Genomic DNA, 17,375 nt, shown 5'->3' on the forward strand with positions numbered 1-17,375 from the left:
ATTCTTGCTTTTGAATTGTATTGTGGTATGTTTTGACGTGTCATGACAGCCAGTGTGAATTGGCCTTTACTGTCTTGTTATTAAAATAAAATAAAAGCAAATCTTAAAGACTGAATATTCTCTTGCCGAGTCCGCTGAAGAAACACATCTGATGACACATGAAAAACATCGTTGTAAATCTTTGACCACTTTATTTCTTATCTTTACCTTTTTGTGAGTGAAGAACTTTGACTTGCAAAATGTCAGTTTAGGTGTAGATGTTGGTTGTAAACAAATTTGCTGCTGCTGGACCGGTAGGAATTATTTAAACATAATGATTGGCGAGGAAAAACATGTTTTTAGAAAAACTGTGCAACATTTGGCGAGGTCCCTTGCCGCCATCAAAAATACTCCATGGGAGAAAGTAAGAGTTTTCTTTAGGTACCACTGATTCGTCTGCTGTGGATTTGCGTCAATACAGTTGTTATTTTTAATTTCAGGTGAACACACTGTTTGCGTTGTGCCCTCAAGAAAATGCACAAGGGATATTTCGTCTTGATCAGAGGGGACAAGATGCGGTCATTGCTTTGGGTCTTTATTTTTTGGAATCAAATTTCCAGCACAAGGATAGGATTCTGCCGTATTTTGTAAGGTTGCTGAAGGGTCTCGCGAAAGCAGTCTGGCTAGATGAAGTGCGCACTTCATCTACGGAAAGTAAGAATAGTTGTCATTGTTGTTATTTTCTATTCGTGTTCTGTAATTACTGTAATAAATGACTTTCTTTTTCAATCCTCCATGTAGAAGTACCAGTAGCAGAAAGATTTAGTTTCTGCTTAAACACACTCCTGTCAGATGTTGCAGCGAAATATGAAGCCGTACGAGATGAGATCATAGCGACTCAAGTTGACTTTCTTGGAGTGCTTACGAACTTGTGCAGGAGCTACAAAGAACAGACTCCACCTCGGGGATCAACGGCAAAACGTAAGTGATGCGTTGATGGTTGTATTTGATTATTAATAAATCAAATATTTGTTCACTTTAGCGGTTTACCCCGTCATTCTAAACATTCAGGTCCTGTAGTTCAGAGAAGTATTAAGTATGTGGCAGAAAGCTAGACATGGAGGTCAATAGTTTCATTTTATCTTGATACTTCGAGCTGATTTGGCGGTGGTGCAAGAAGAGTTAGCAGTGTTATGTGCTATATTCTGCAGTAGTTATGTTCGGTCTAAACCTTTACAGCCAGTCCTTTGAAATCAGCAAAAAGATCCAGCAGGCATTGCAAGTCTAATTAATCAGCCTAGCTGTCTCCATTAACTTCAGTGCCTTGCAGGTGGAGGACAAAAGCATTCGAACATCTGAAGAAGTTTCAAAGCAGTTTGACAGTAAGAGGTATAAGGGGCAAGTTACGTTTATGATATGGAAAATAAGATCAAGTAGTAATTCTAGAGGTTGTAGGTAACAGTTTGGACCATAAACTCAGTTATACAATGGAGTGTGACATCAGCCACATTGTTGAGAATGCTACTCAGCCTAGCATGAAGATTGTGTCATGTGGTGCATCATGTGAGAAGCCCTGATTTGCATCTACATCCATACTCTGCAAACCAATTCAAAATGTGTGGCAGAAGGTCCTGCCCATTGTACCATTTATTAGGGTTCATTACTGGGCCTTGATCTATATAAATGGCATTTCAATGGCTTTAAAGGGCAGTTCAAAGACTAGAATGTTTTATGAGGACACAAGCATAATAATCAAGCATCAAAACTAAGTCGTAGTGGACACAACTTAGTTGATAGCTGAAAAGACTATTCAAGTCTTAATCTCATGCAATTTCAGACAAGCAGTAATGACATTTAACACTACCAGTAGATGTTAATCGTCATTTACTGAATGAAGCATGGCTAGGTAAAATTTAGTGGGCTTGAGCCAGATAACAAATTAAAATGGAGTCAACAGATCGATAAACTAATGAAAAAGCTCATTTCAGCATGTTCTCTTAGAAACACCTCCCATTGTGTTTACCTTAAGACAAGGGTGTTGGCTAATTTTGCAGAGTTTCACTCCCTGTTGTCAAGAAATTACCTTCTGGGACAGTGCACTTAAACTAAACTAAGTGTATGTACAGCAGAAGTGAGCAATAAGGATATTGTATCAAGTAGATAATTGTGCATATTACAGATGCCATTTTAAGGCACTTGGAATTCTTACTCATTTCCACGTACATTGTTGCTGAATGATAAAAACCAGTTTTAATAGAACTGTGATGTACATAATCATAATATAGGCACATAAATAATTTTCATGTACACTTTGCTCCTTGTCCCAGGTGTAGAATAGAATTTTGTACTCTGATGGCAAGATGAATAAATAACTCTAATACCACCTGCTGGCCTTGATCAGTGAAATCCAACCAAGCCCAGAATGCCACACAAATTTGATTGTGACCAGTACCCTTGAACTTTTCCATGATTTGAAAATGTTACCATCAAGTACACAGTTGTGCAAATTATTTATAATAGGCTAAGTGTTGAAGCTGACAGGACTAATGGGGCAAAGTAGAGGGTTTGGTTGGTGACAAATTAAAATTGAACACAATTAGTGCAAAATCACATGAATTAGAAAATATACAAATGCAGCAAAGATAAACAGGATATAGAAATCCTAAAATAAATTGTACTACATGCCTATTGACATATTGTGAAAGACATCATAAAAGTATTGACAACCAGAGATACAAACTTTCTGGCAGATCAAAATGATTTGCCCGACTGGGACTCAAACCTTCGACCTTTGCCTTTTGTGAGCATGTGCTCGAGCAACTGCGCTACCTGAGTGTGACTCATGACCCAGTCACTCAGCTTGGCTTCTATCAGTACCTCATATTGTACCTCATTCAGGAAACAGAGCTAAACTGTGTGGCTCAACGTGAAATACTGATACCAATACAGAAATCCTAAAAGAAATTGTAGTACACACCTAGTAAAAAAATAAAAAAAAGACCTAGCACGGTATTGACAATCGGACTCCATATATATATATATATATATATATATATATATATAATGGAAGGAAACATTCCACGTGGGAAAAATTATATATAAATACAAAGATGAGGTGACTTACCGAACAAAAACGCTGGCAGGTCGATAGACACACAAACAAACACAAACATACACACAAAATTCAAGCTTTCGCAACAAATTGTTGCCTCATCAGGAAAGAGGGAAGGAGAGGGGAAGACGAAAGGAAGTGGGTTTTAAAGGAGAGGGTAAGGAGTCATTCCAATCCCGGGAGCGGAAAGACTTACCTTAGGGGGAAAAAAGGACAGGTATACACACGCACATATCCATCCACACATACAGACACAAGCAGACATATTTAAAGACCTTTTTGGAAGTGGGTTACGTATTATTGAGTATATATATAGGCGGGATAAAATAGTATAGCAGATTACGGTAAAAAGGAGAAGGTGAATTCAAAGTGAAACCAAAGTGAAACTACTGGCAAAAACAGAAAGAGGAAAATAAGACGACAGAAAAGATTTCGAAATGCAACAGTGACAATAACAAACGTAATTGTTGGATTCAAATTAATGATATCAATATAATGGAAGGAAACATTCCACGTGGGAAAAATTATATATAAATACAAAGATGAGGTGACTTACCGAACAAAAACGCTGGCAGGTCGATAGACACACAAACAAACACAAACATACACACAAAATTCAAGCTTTCGCAACAAATTGTTGCCTCATCAGGAAAGAGGGAAGGAGAGGGGAAGACGAAAGGAAGTGGGTTTTAAAGGAGAGGGTAAGGAGTCATTCCAATCCCGGGAGCGGAAAGACTTACCTTAGGGGGAAAAAAGGACAGGTATACACTCGCACACACGCACATATCCATCCACACATACAGACACAAGCAGACATATTTAAAGACCATACATTCATAAAAAAAGTGCAATTCTATTCTTTAAATATGTCTGCTTGTGTCTGTATGTGTGGATGGATATGTGCGTGTGTGCGAGTGTATACCTGTCCTTTTTTCCCCCTAAGGTAAGTCTTTCCGCTCCCGGGATTGGAATGACTCCTTACCCTCTCCTTTAAAACCCACTTCCTTTCGTCTTCCCCTCTCCTTCCCTCTTTCCTGATGAGGCAACAATTTGTTGCGAAAGCTTGAATTTTGTGTGTATGTTTGTGTTTGTTTGTGTGTCTATCGACCTGCCAGCGTTTTTGTTTGGTAAGTCACCTCATCTTTGTATTTATATATATATATATATATATATATACTTACACTATAAAAAAGATTGCGCTACAAAATGCTCTAAATAAAGCCAATACACTAAGCAAAAAATTGCAAAAACTAACAAAAGGCAATATCAGCAACAGTTGACCTGTCCATGGTACCACAAAACCATAACTGGCTTGTATGACGAATATTGATGTAGATAAAACAAGCCGCATGATACCTGCTGCTGACAGTCCAACACAATAATTACCAACATCTAACAACCCAACCAAAAAATTCATAAAAAAAGTGCAATAACAGCAATTTTGATATACAAGAACCCACACAGTTATGCACAGAAATACACATGCAATACATACTTTTTTTAGTCATCAGTCTACTGACTGGTTTGATGCGGCCCGCCACGAATTCCTTTCCTGTGCTAACCTCTTCATCTCAGAGTAGCACTTGCAACCTATGTCCTCAATTATTTGCTTGACGTATTCCAATCTCTGTCTTCCTCTACAGTTTTTGCCCTCTGCAGCTCCCTCTAGTACCATAGAAGTCATTCCCTCATGTCTTAGCAGATGTCCTATCATCCTGTCCCTTCTTCTTATCAGTGTTTTCCACATATTCCTTTCCTCTCCGATTCTGCGTAGAACCTCCTCATGCCTTACTTTATCAGTCCACCTAATTTTCAACATTCGTCTATAGCACCACATCTCAAATGCTTCGATTCTCTTCTGTGCCGGTTTTCCCACAGTCCATGTTTCACTACCATACAATGCTGTACTCCAGACGTACATCCTCAGAAATTTCTTCTTCAAATTAAGGCCGGTATTTGATATTAGTAGACTTCTCTTGGCCAGAAATGCCTTTTTTGCCATAGCGAGTCTGCTTTTGATGTCCTTGTTCTGTCCGTCATTGGTTATTTTACTGCCTAGGTAGCAGAATTCCTTAACTTCATTGACTTCGTGACCATCAGTCCTGATGTTAAGTTTCTCACTGTTCTCATTTCTACTACTTCTCACTACCTTTGTCTTTCTCCGATTTACTCTCAAACCATACTGTGTACTCGTTAGACTGTTCATTCCGTTCAGCAGATCATTTAATTCTTCTTCACTTTCACTCAGGATAGCAATGTCATCAGCGAATCGTATCATTGATATCTTTTCACCTTGTATTTTTATTCCACTCCTGAACCTTTCTTTTATTTCCATCATTGCTTCCTCGATGTACAGATTGAAGAGTAGGGGCAAAAGACTACAGCCTTGTCTTACACCCTTCTTAATCGTCCACTTTTATTATTCCCTCTTGGTTGTTGTACATATTGTATATGACCCGTCTCTCCCTATAGCTTACCGCTACCTTTTTCAGAATCTCGAACAGCTTGCACCATTTTATATTGTCGAACGCTTTTTCCAGGTCGACAAATCATATGAAAGTGTCTTGATTTTTCTTTAGCCTTGCTTCCATTATTAGCCATAACGTCAGAATTGCCTCTCTTGTCCCTTTACTTTTCCTAAAGCCAAACCGATCGCCACCTAGCGCATTCTCAATTTTCTTTTCCATTCTTCTGTATATTATTCTTGTAAGCAGCTTCGATGCATGAGCTGTTAAGCTGATTGTGCGATAATTCTCACACATGTCAGCTCTTGCCGTCTTCGGAATTGTGTGGATGATGCTTTTCCGAAAGTCAGATGGTATGTCACCAGACTCACATATTCTACACACCAACGTGAATAGTCGTTTTGTTGCCACTTCCCCCAATGATTTTAGAAATTCTGATGGAATGTTATCTATCCCTTCTGCCTTATTTGACCATAAGTCCTCCAAAGCTCTTTTAAATTCCGATTCTAATACTGGATCCCCTATCTCTTATAAATTGACTCCTGTTTCTTCTTCTATCACATCAGTCAAATCTTCACCCTCATAGAGGCTTTCAATGTATTCTTTCCACCTATCTGCTCTCTCCTCTGCATTTAACAGTGGAATTCCCGTTGCACTCTTAATGTTACCACCATTGCTTTTAATCTCAGCAAAGGTTGTTTTGACTTTCCTGTCTGCTGAGTCTGTCCTTCCGACAATCATATCTTTTTCTATGTCTTCACATTTTTCCTGCAGCCATTTCGTCTTAGCTTCCCTGCACTTCCTATTTATTTCATTCCTTAGTGACTTGTATTTCTGTATTCCTGATTTTCCCGGAACATGTTTGTACTTCCTCCTTTCATCAATCAACTGAAGTATTTCTTCTATTACCCATGGTTTCTTCGCAGCTACCTTCTTTGTACCTATGTTTTCCTTCCCAACTTCTGTGATGGTCCTTTTTAGAGATGTCCATTCCTTTTCAACTGTACTGCCTACTGCGCTATTCCTTATTGCTGTATCTATAGCGTTAGAGAACTTCAAACGTATCTCGTCATTCCTTAGTACTTCCGTATCCCACTTCTTTGCATATTGATTCATCCTGACTAATGTCTTGAACTTCAGCCTACTCTTCATCACTACTATATTGTGATCTGAGTCTATATCTGCTCCTGGGTACACCTTACAATCCAGTATCTGATTTCGGAATCTCTGTCTGACCATGATGTAATCTAATTGAAATCTTCCCGTATCTCCCGGCCTTTTCCAAGTATACCTCCTCCTCTTGTGATTCTTGAACAGGGTATTCGCTATTATTAGCTGAAACTTGTTACAGAACTCAATTAGTCTTTCTCCTCTTTCATTCCTTGTCCCAAGCCCATATTCTCCTGTAACCTTTTCTTCTACTCCTTCCCCTACAACTGCATTCCAGTCGCCCATGACTCTTATATTTTCATCCCCCTTTACATACTGCATTACTCTTTCAATATCCTCATGCACTTTCTCTATCTGTTCATCTTCAGCTTGCGACGTCGGCATATATACCTGAACTATCGTTGTCAGTGTTGGTCTGCTGTCGATTCTGATTAGAACAACCCGGTCATTGAACTGTTCACAGTGACACACCCTCTGCCCTACCTTCCTATTCATAACGAATCCTACACCTGTTATACCATTTTCTGCTGCTGTTGATATTACCCGCCGGCCGTGGTGGCCAAGCGGTTAAAGGCGCTACAGTCTGGAACCGCGCGACCGCTGCGGTCGCAGGTTCGAGTCCTGCCTTGGGCGTGGATGTGTGTGATGTCCTTAGGTTAGTTAGGTTTAATTAGTTCTAAGTTCTAGGTGACTGATAACCTTAGAAGTTAAGTCGCATAGTGCTCAGAGCCATTTGAACCATTTGATATTACCCGATACTCATCTGACCAGAAATCCTTGTCTTCCTTCCGCTTCACTTCACTGACCCCTATTATATCTAGATTGAGCCTTTGCATTTCCCTTTTCAGATTTTCTAGTTTCCCTACCATGTTCAAGCTTCTGACATTCCACGCCCCGACTCGTAGAACGTTATCCTTTCGTTGATTATTCAATCTTTTTCTCATGGTAACCTCCCCCTTGGCAGTCCCCTCCCGGAGATCCGAATGGGGGACTATTCCGGAATCTTTTGCCAATGGAGAGATCATCATGACACTTCTTCAATTACAGGCCACATGTCCTGTGGATACACGTTACGTGTCTTTAATGCAGTGGTTTCCATTGCCTTCTGCATCCTCATGTCGTTGATCATTGCTGATTCTTCCGCCTTTAGGGGCAATTTCCCACCCCTAGGACAAGAGAGTGCCCTGAACCTCTATCCGCTCCTCCGCCCTCTTTGACAAGGCCGTTGGCAGAATGAGGCTGACTTCTTATGCCGCAAGTCTTCGGCCGCCAATGCTGATTATTTATCAAAATTTAGGCAGTGGCGGGGATCTAACCTGGGACCGAAGACGTTTTGATTATGAATCAAAGATGCTACCCCGTGTTTTTGTTGTTGTTCGTTATTGATCGTTGTGTTTGGTCGTTGCGGACGTCACAAGACATCCTGTTCAAGTTCGGTGGGTAATCGTTCCACTCAGTTTTTTTATTACAGAGGCCAACCGGCTCTCTGACCTAACACGCTGAGCTACCGTGCTGGCACCCCTAGACCACGGGTACACAGGTGCAATACATACTATACTAAAAATATTAAACCCATGAAAACATACTGGCCAAAGTCAGTCAACATACAAATCTAGCAGTCTAATGATAGCAAAAACTATGCCATCAATACAATCTCTTGAAATCAAGCTTAGACTTTTCAACCCAGGAACCCATCCAGACAAAACACTACATAGTGCCCCGCCGACAACCCCACATATAGCGTTTCCTCACTGAGATGCAGCAACATTGTCAATCTCTCAAGTTGTCCACAAACTTAACATGCCATATACTATATAATTAAATGAAATAACTGTAGGCATTTGATCTTGCTTGACATGTCATCCTGTACTGTGACATACAGAGACCCACTCATCATCTTTGTTGTCACAGCCATGACTAACAAAAATCAAAACATAAAATTAAATTCCAATCACAAACAACACACTGCACTAATAATTCCAACCTGAAAATGGCTCTGTAACTGCCAACTTCTAAATAACTCAACTGCCACACTCTCTTCCAATATTATTATTATTATTATTATTATTATTATTATCATCATCATCATCATCATTATCATTACCATCACTACCGCCACCATCACATCCAGGACTCAGAGTCCAATATCACCCATTCCAAACAGTTTAGAAACATGAGTACCACCTACTAGAGTGCACCACCTCATACTCAAAAACATCCTCTGCAAACAGAATACACTACAAAGTTGCTGCATCACCATGATAAAATCCATCATCGTTATATCTCAGATCAAAGCAGACTAGTGGTATCGAATGCCCTAGTTGACACAGTAAGATATTTAACAAGTCCCCATCTGACATAGTGTAGATCTTGACTCATTATATATTGCTGAAGACTGCCATTTTTGGTGAAAACTACTGATGAATAAGTAAACAACCAAACAATGCTGTATGCAAACTACAAACAAATGTTATTTTACTTATAAATTTTTTGAAGACCAGCAATGCCTATGGTATGTAACTTACTCAATTCTCACATTTTAACAACAACATGAATCAAAAGTCTGCCTTGATAAAATAACACAGACCATGTTTTAGAGTGAAAAACTTATTTGAGTCTATGTACTGCCTACTGGATTGCTGTACACACTGTAATATTAAAATTCGTTTTTCAGTGACATTATGCAAGTCAACAGTACCAATCTTGATTGGACTGGCACGTTCAATGGGACGTTTTTGTGCACCTGGTGATACCCCATTATTGAGCCGAATTTTTCCAAGGCCGGAACCACCTGTGCCAACATCATATCGCAATGAGGGATCAGCGTACCAGCTCAACAAAAACAGAAGTTTCTCAAATTTTTGGTTAGTGTTTTTTATTGTGACAGCAGCTAGTGAAGAACAATTATTGATCTTTCCTGTGAATATTTATGTCATTCTGTTTGTGTTGCCTAATAGGTAATTACAATACTAATGTATTAGATAGTGAGCATCTATGTTTATGTTGCTTATAGGTGAATGAATTCACAATTTAAAAACTGACATATTAAAATCCACATCTAGAATACCATAAAATGTACATGAAAGAGTAAAGTGATGCAGAGTTAATGATCTACAGGAAGGAGGGGGGGGGGGGGGAGGGGGGGTAGTGAGATGACAGCTGCTGGATTTATATGTCAACCCTGCAACCCTGATGTCCATGACATATTACAATGATAGGAGTAGCTGAGTTTAATTCTGGAAGCCTGCCAAGTGAACTATGAATATTGATCGTTTTTTTTTTTTTTTTTTTTTTTTTTTTTTTTTTTTTTTTTTTTTTTTTTTTAAATCGTTGAATGATTACACATTGTGTTTCAACTCTGTAGCTGTCCATTTGAATTTTTATAAACATTGGTACTTAAGTAAACATCTTAATGCTGTAATTCATGCAACTGGTTCATTTGCATCACACCATTTTTAGTTGTTGTTGTTGTGGTCTTCAGTCCTGAGACTGGTTTGATGCAGCTCTCCATGCTACTCTATCCTGTGCAAGCTTTTTCATCTCCCAGTACCTACTGCAACCTACATCCTTCTGAATCTGCTTAGTGTATTCATCTCTTGGTCTCCCTCTACGATTTTTACCCTCCACGCTGCCCTCCAATACTAAATTGGTGATCCCTTGATGCCTCAGAACATGTCCTACCAACCGATCCCTTCTTCTGGTCAAGTTGTGCCACAAACTTCTCTTCTCCCCAATCCTATTCAATACTTCCTCATTAGTTATGTGATCTACCCATCTAACCTTCAGCATTCTTCTGTAGCACCACATTTCGAAAGCTTCTATTCTCTTCTTGTCCAAACTATTTATCGTCCATGTTTCACTTCCATACATGGCTCCACTCCATACGAATACTTTCAGAAATGACTTCCTGACACTTAAATCAATACTGGATGTTAACAAATTTCTCTTCTTCAGAAATGCTTTCCTTGCCATTGCCAGCCTACATTTTATATCCTCTCTACTTCGACCATCATCAGTTATTTTGCTCCCCAAATAGCAAAACTCCTTTACTACTTTAAGTGCCTCATTTCCTAATCTAATCCCCTCAGCATCACCCGACTTAATTAGACTACATTCCATTATCCTTGTTTTGCTTTTGTTGATGTTCATCTTATATCCTCCTTTCAAGACACTGTCCATTCCATTCAACTGCTCTTCCAAGTCCTTTGCTGTGTCTGACAGAATTACAATGTCATCGGCGAACCTCAAAGTTTTTATTTCTTCTCCATGAATTTTAATACCTACTCCGAATTTTTCTTTTGTTTCCTTTACTGCTTGCTCAATATACAGATTGAACAACATCGGGGAGAGGCTACAACCCTGTCTTACTCCCTTCCCAACAACTGCTTCCCTTTCATGTCCCTCGACTCTTATAACTGCCATCTGGTTTCTGTACAAATTGTAAATAGCCTTTCGCTCCCTGTATTTTACCCCTGCCACCTTTAGAATTTGAAAGAGAGTATTCCAGTCAACATTGTCAAAAGCTTTCTCTAAGTCTACAAATGCTAGAAACGTAGGTTTGCCTTTCCTTAATCTTTCTTCTAAGATAAGTCGTAAGGTCAGTATTGCCTCACGTGTTCCAGTGTTTCTACGGAATCCAAACTGATCTTCCCCGAGGTTGGCTTCTACTAGTTTTTCGATTCGTCTGTAAAGAATTCGTGTTAGTATTTTGCAGCTGTGACTTATTAAGCTGATAGTTCGGTAATTTTCACATCTGTCAACACCTGCTTTCTTTGGGATTGGAATTATTATATTCTTCTTGAAGTCTGAGGGTATTTCGCCTGTTTCATACATCTTGCTCACCAGATGGTAGAGTTTTGTCAGGACTGGCTCTACCACGGCCGTCAGTAGTTCCAATGGAATATTGTCTACTCCGGGGGCCTTGTTTCGACTCAGGTCTTTCAGTGCTCTGTCAAATTCTTCACGAAGTATCGTATCTCCCATTTCATCTTCATCTACATCCTCTTCCATTTCCATAATATTGTCCTCAAGTACATCGCCCTTGTATAGACCCTCTATATACTCCTTCCACCTTTCTGCTTTCCCTTCTTTGCTTAGAAATGGGTTTCCATCTGAGCTCTTGATATTCATACAAGTGTTTCTCCTTTCTCCAAAGGTCTTTTTAATTTTCCTGTAGGCGGTATCTATCTTACCCCTAGTGAGATAGGCCTCTACATCCTTACATTTGTCCTCTAGCCATCCCTGCTTAGCCATTTTGCACTTCCTGTCGATCTCATTTTTGAGACGTTTTTATTCCTTTTTGCCTGTTTCACTTACTGCATTTTTATATTTTCTCCTTGCATCAATTATATTCAATATTTCTTCTGTTACCCAAGGATTTCTACTAGCCCTCGTCTTTTTACCTACTTGATCCTCTGCTGCCTTCACTACTTCATCCCTCAAAGCTACCCATTCTTCTTCTACTGTATTTATTTCCCCCATTCCTGTCAATTGTTCCCTTATGCTCTCCCTGAAACTCTCTACACCTCTGGTTTAGTCAGTTTATCAAGGTCCCGTCTCCTTAAATTCCCACCTTTTTGCAGTTTCGTCAGTTTTAATCTACAGTTCATAACCAATAGATTGTGGTCAGAGTCCACATCTGCCCCTGGAAATGTCTTACAATTTAAAACCTGGTTCCTAAATCTCTGTCTTACCATTATATAATCTATCTGATACCTTTTAGTATCTCCAGGGTTCTTCCATGTATACAACCTTCTTTCATGATTCTTAAACCAAGTGTTAGCTATGATTATGTTGTGCTCTGTGCAAAATTCTACCAGGTGGCTTCCTCTTTCATTTCTGTCCCCCAATCCATATTCACCTACTATGTTTCCTTCTCTCCCTTTTCCTACACTCGAATTCCAGTCACCCATGACCATTTTTAGTACGCACTGTTATCTTATTTATTCCAATTTGTAAATTCTAACAGTTTTCAGTGTGACCTCCTACTTTTTGTAGTTATCACATTCAAAATATTTTTATTATATTCTGTGTTTCGCTGCGTCCATCAATAATTCATTCTAGAATATCATTTGATCTCAAGTGGACCAGTTTTAGACATGGTCCCCACTCAATCATTTCTGAACTAAGTAAAATTTTTTGAGTAGGTTGAGTAATGTCTTGGATGAGATGCATATAGCTTGGGCTCAATATCTCCTTTGGTTTCATGTCCACAGCATCTTGTACATAGGGGTCACAGGTTTGCACCACCAGTATGCGTGATAAAGTGCCACCTTTGGGTAGGCTTTAAGAAGGTACACTTAACTTATGAGCACATGCTTTTGTATAATTAAACTTTTTATGCTGAATAAGAATGGATTACTGATTAGATTTTTAAATTCATCTGGCGGCAGCTGTACTACTTCAAAAATGGCAGAAAATTGTTTGGGTGACATGGAGAGCCCATCTTTAACCAGCAATAAATTAAATTTTTATGGGCATGTTGAGAAAGAATTGGTAATATGACACAAAGCCATCTTGTCTTCTTGTGGTTTTTGTACAACAACCTTTGTCTTTCTCTATCAAAATATATGCATTGCCAAATTTGATGACAACATTTTGGGTAGTTTTAGGGGCCCATATATCAACTATATATTCTTTAATCTTTTTATATTGTTGTAAGTACAAAGAGTATTCTTTAGGCCTCAGAAGCTGTATAGTTTAATTTTTGACCGATACCCACTGCAAAACATTACTGAAAGTTATATCTTGTCATTCACAGTGCACATGCCCAAATGTGACATTAGTGAGTAAACAGAAAGTAATATAAGGGAAAACTGCTTTTATATCAATAAAAATGAAAGTCTAGTTATGCACAAATCAACTTCAAGTAATAAGTGGCAATAAAGTAAATGGAAATCCAGAAAGTTTGAACTTTAAACACACTATAGTCTGAAAGAATTCTTTTCTGCTTCAGACTGAGTGAATTGCCTGCAACATCTTGTTCAGAGCAAGTGTATTGCGTTTCTGATGATGTTTCTATGATTTTAAATTAGTGTTGCTCTGGAATCCAACAAGTACTTTTAGTAGATGGGCAGTGGAAGGAATGGGAGGACTGTGGGCCTCCATAAAGCTGACCAAGATACAATTGTGTTCAAATGAAACTTCACATATATTTCACAGACACCGAGCATTGTCATACATGTAAGCAGCATATGGTCTGCATTGTAATGTTGTAGTTGGAACAGCTGGAATTTCTTCAGTGGCTTTAAATGCTTTAACTATGAATGCTGCTGTGTCATTGGGAACTTTGCTTACTCTGATCTTGTTCAAATCACTGGGCCGGAACTGGTGATTTTCTGTTGTCCCAGCAATTGTGTGGCCTTTGGCAAATAGTCTTTCTTTGTCAGGCTGAATTTGTTGAATTTCTTTCTGGGTAAAAAAGTGCCTGAAATGTTTTGTCATTACAGAACTTAGACAGATCTGCAGGCATCAATATTTCATTACCTTAATGCATCTGCAAACTAGCACGAGTTGCCATTCTTCTAGCTGTTCCTCAATTCCATCACAAGGAAATTTTTCATTCCTGGTTCTGAAGAAATTCCACTTAGTAGGTATATCAAAGTCCTTTTCACACAGACACAAACTGATAAAATTCTTGAGATTATTATCTTGGGCGGCAGATCCCACCACTAAAATAGTGAATGTGGGTAAAAATCTAGAATAGGGGCAGTGGCATGCTTACATGTTTCATGTAGGAATGTTGTCAGTACTTGCTGTGAGGTTCAATGGGAGCAAACGAAGGTGTGTCAGCTGTTTATGCTACACAGCCAATGAGAGAGCAACAGGCAGATGACATGTTTTAAGCCGGCCGGAGTGGTCGAGCGGTTAAAGGCGCTACAGTCTGGAACCGCACGACCGCTACGGTCGCAGGTTCGAATCCTGCCTCGGGTATGGATGTGTGTGATGTCCTTAGGTTAGTTAGGTTTAAGTAGTTCTAAGTTCTAGGGGACTTATGACCACAGCAGTTGAGTCCCATAGTGCTCAGAGCCATTTGAATTTTTTGACATGTTTTAAAGTAATAATTCAGAAGAAAGCTGTAAAAGAGAATTACGAGGTGTGGCTAGAAAAAAACCGGACTAGTACTGGTGAAACAATAAAACGAATGCAATAAGGCTGAAAGTCGCGTGGCCTGTCACGTGACTCTCGCTCCGCCTACTGCTCGAGTTTCATCTGCCTCCTGCACTCAGTCTGCCCATGGCGTCTGTTTTAAGTAGTTGACGTTTTGTCTGTGCGTCGGAAAATGTTGAGTGTACAGAAAGAACAGCGTGTTAACATCAAATTTTGTTTCAAACTAGGAAAATCTGCAAGTGAAACGTTTGTAATGTTACAACAAGTGTACGGCGATGATTGTTTACCGCGAACACAAGTGTTTGAGTGGTTTAAACGATTTAAAGATGACACTCGCACTGACAGACCATTGTCAGCAAAAACTGATGCAAACATTGAAAAAATCAGTAAACTTGTTCGACAAGATCGCCGTTTAACAATCAGAGCAGTGTCTGAGTTAACAGGAGTTGACAAGGAAAGTGTTAGGCAGATTCTTCATGAAAGTTTCAACATGAACAAAGTTTGTTCAAAAATGGTTCCAAAGTGTCTCACAACTGAACAGAAGGAACGCCGAAGAATGATTTGTTCTGACATCCTGGAAAACATTGAAAGTGATCTCACCTTCTTACAAAATGTTATTACTTGCGATGAATCGTGGTTTTTTACTTACGATCCCGAAACTAAACGCCAATCGATGCCTTGGAAAACTCCTGGTTCTCCACGACAAAAAAAAGCACGAATGTCAAAATCGAAATTCAAGGCAATGATCATTGTTTTTTTGACATCAAAGGGATTGTGCACATTGATTGGGTACCAGAGGGACAAACAGTGAATCAGCATTACTACATTAGCGTCCTGGCTACCCTACGTGAGCGAGTACGGAGAAAACGGAACGATTTGTGGAGAAAAAAGTCATGGATCCTTCACCAAGACAATGCCCCAGCTCACAGTGCGTTGTCAGTGAAGACGTTTTTGGCAAAACACAACATTCCCATCTTAGATCATCCACCCTACTCACCTGATTTGGCCCCCTGTGACTTTTTCTTTTCCCTAAAGTCAAGTCAGCTTTGAAAGTAACTAGATTTGAGACTGTTGAAGCAGTAAAAGAAAAAGCGACGGAAGTAATGTATGGACTTACTGAAAGTGATCTGCAGCATTGCTATGAACAGTGGAAAATTCGTATGGAGCGGTGTAGAGACCGAGGAGGAGAGTACATTGAAGGAGATAACATGAAATTGTAAATAATTGTAAATAAATGTTTTTTCCAGCATAAGTCCGGTTTTTTTCTAGCCGCACCTCGTATAAATTTTACTGCTCCTTGTTTCAGCCACACCTCGTATCTGCAAACAAAGGACAGCGTCGCAACCTATAAGAAAGACTTACACTATCCTTTACTCACCCTATCTTTGGCACAGAAAGCGGTAATGTATGCTGCTATAAAAATTTTCGACAAATTACCAGATGAAATAAACTGTCTGACAGACAGCAGTAAAAGCTTCAAAAATAAATTGAAATCATATCTCCTTGACAACTCCTTCTGTACCATAGATGAATTCTTGAATAGGAATAAATAAATCTAAAAATGTAGTACATGCATTTTGTGCCATTTAAGGGAATGGGGTAATAATAGAAATATTAATCTTTAACTCTGTATTATCATTTCATATGTGCATTTCTTTTGCACTTGGCACGTTCCACATCATAACGGCTACCATACCGTGCGATTGATCAATGGAACGTGCAACCAACTAACCAACCAATAAATATATTTGAAATATTTCTCTGCTCCGTGTTGCTACGCAGTCAATCTGTGTGAGCCCATTATGTAAGTGGATCAGTGTTTTTTATTAAATCATGGGAGGAGGTAGGTGGTTCAGTGTTTATTACTATATCCACTTAACTCAATGTGGTCACGTGGATCGACTGTGTAGTCATTTCACCACCACATTTGGTACATTTCATGTATCTGCATTAATCCACGAGACATGCACTGACGGACTATGTTGCCATCATAATCACAAGATATCTCAAAGCTCACTAATGCACCAAATGAGTGTAAACAAGATAATGCTTTCAATTATGCTGCTAGAAATACATTGCCTATCCTCGCCTCTCATTGGTTATGCCAAAGAATCACCCCGCTGGCTACATGAAACTGATGTGCTGCCAACATATGAGCAGTAGAGAAGCACTGCTGTGACTGGCACTGGTCCTGAACTAGATATTAGCTGTGAATGTGCTTGATTTCTCCTATCACTATCCTCAAATATTTAACCAGCTTGACTGTGAATGCATGAACTGCAATCATAATCAAGGTTAGTCACCTATAATGCGTGTGCTGATACTCTGTAATTCCTTACACAAAGGGATGTAATGCAGCATGGCTGTTATTCCAGTGAAACCCTTGAACACTATTTTGAATGACAAATAAATAGTTCTCAGCAAAAACTATAAAAATGATCACGTTGCTGGCTGCAAGATTTTCTTCCAGGGGGCTCAGATATGAACTTTGCTGTTCTGGAAGGAAAAGGTGGTTTATCAGACCATCAACTTTTAGAACC

At 39.3% G+C, this 17,375-nt stretch overlaps 1 protein-coding gene across 1 annotated transcript in view; it reads left to right on the plus strand.

The window, feature by feature from the left end:
• The first annotated feature begins 246 nt into the window (after positions 1 to 246).
• The window catches only part of LOC124711227 (phosphatidylinositol 4-kinase alpha), a 205,358-nt gene continuing 188,229 nt past the window's right edge, over positions 247 to 17,375 (plus strand). The window contains 4 exon segments of the mRNA XM_047241186.1: positions 247 to 403; positions 480 to 693; positions 781 to 960; positions 9,401 to 9,590. Coding sequence (XP_047097142.1) covers positions 314 to 403; positions 480 to 693; positions 781 to 960; positions 9,401 to 9,590 — 674 coding nt within the window. The 5' untranslated portion in view covers positions 247 to 313.

This window comes from Schistocerca piceifrons, chromosome 8, assembly GCF_021461385.2.
Source record: "Schistocerca piceifrons isolate TAMUIC-IGC-003096 chromosome 8, iqSchPice1.1, whole genome shotgun sequence".
Classification (NCBI taxonomy): Eukaryota; Metazoa; Arthropoda; class Insecta; order Orthoptera; family Acrididae; genus Schistocerca; species Schistocerca piceifrons.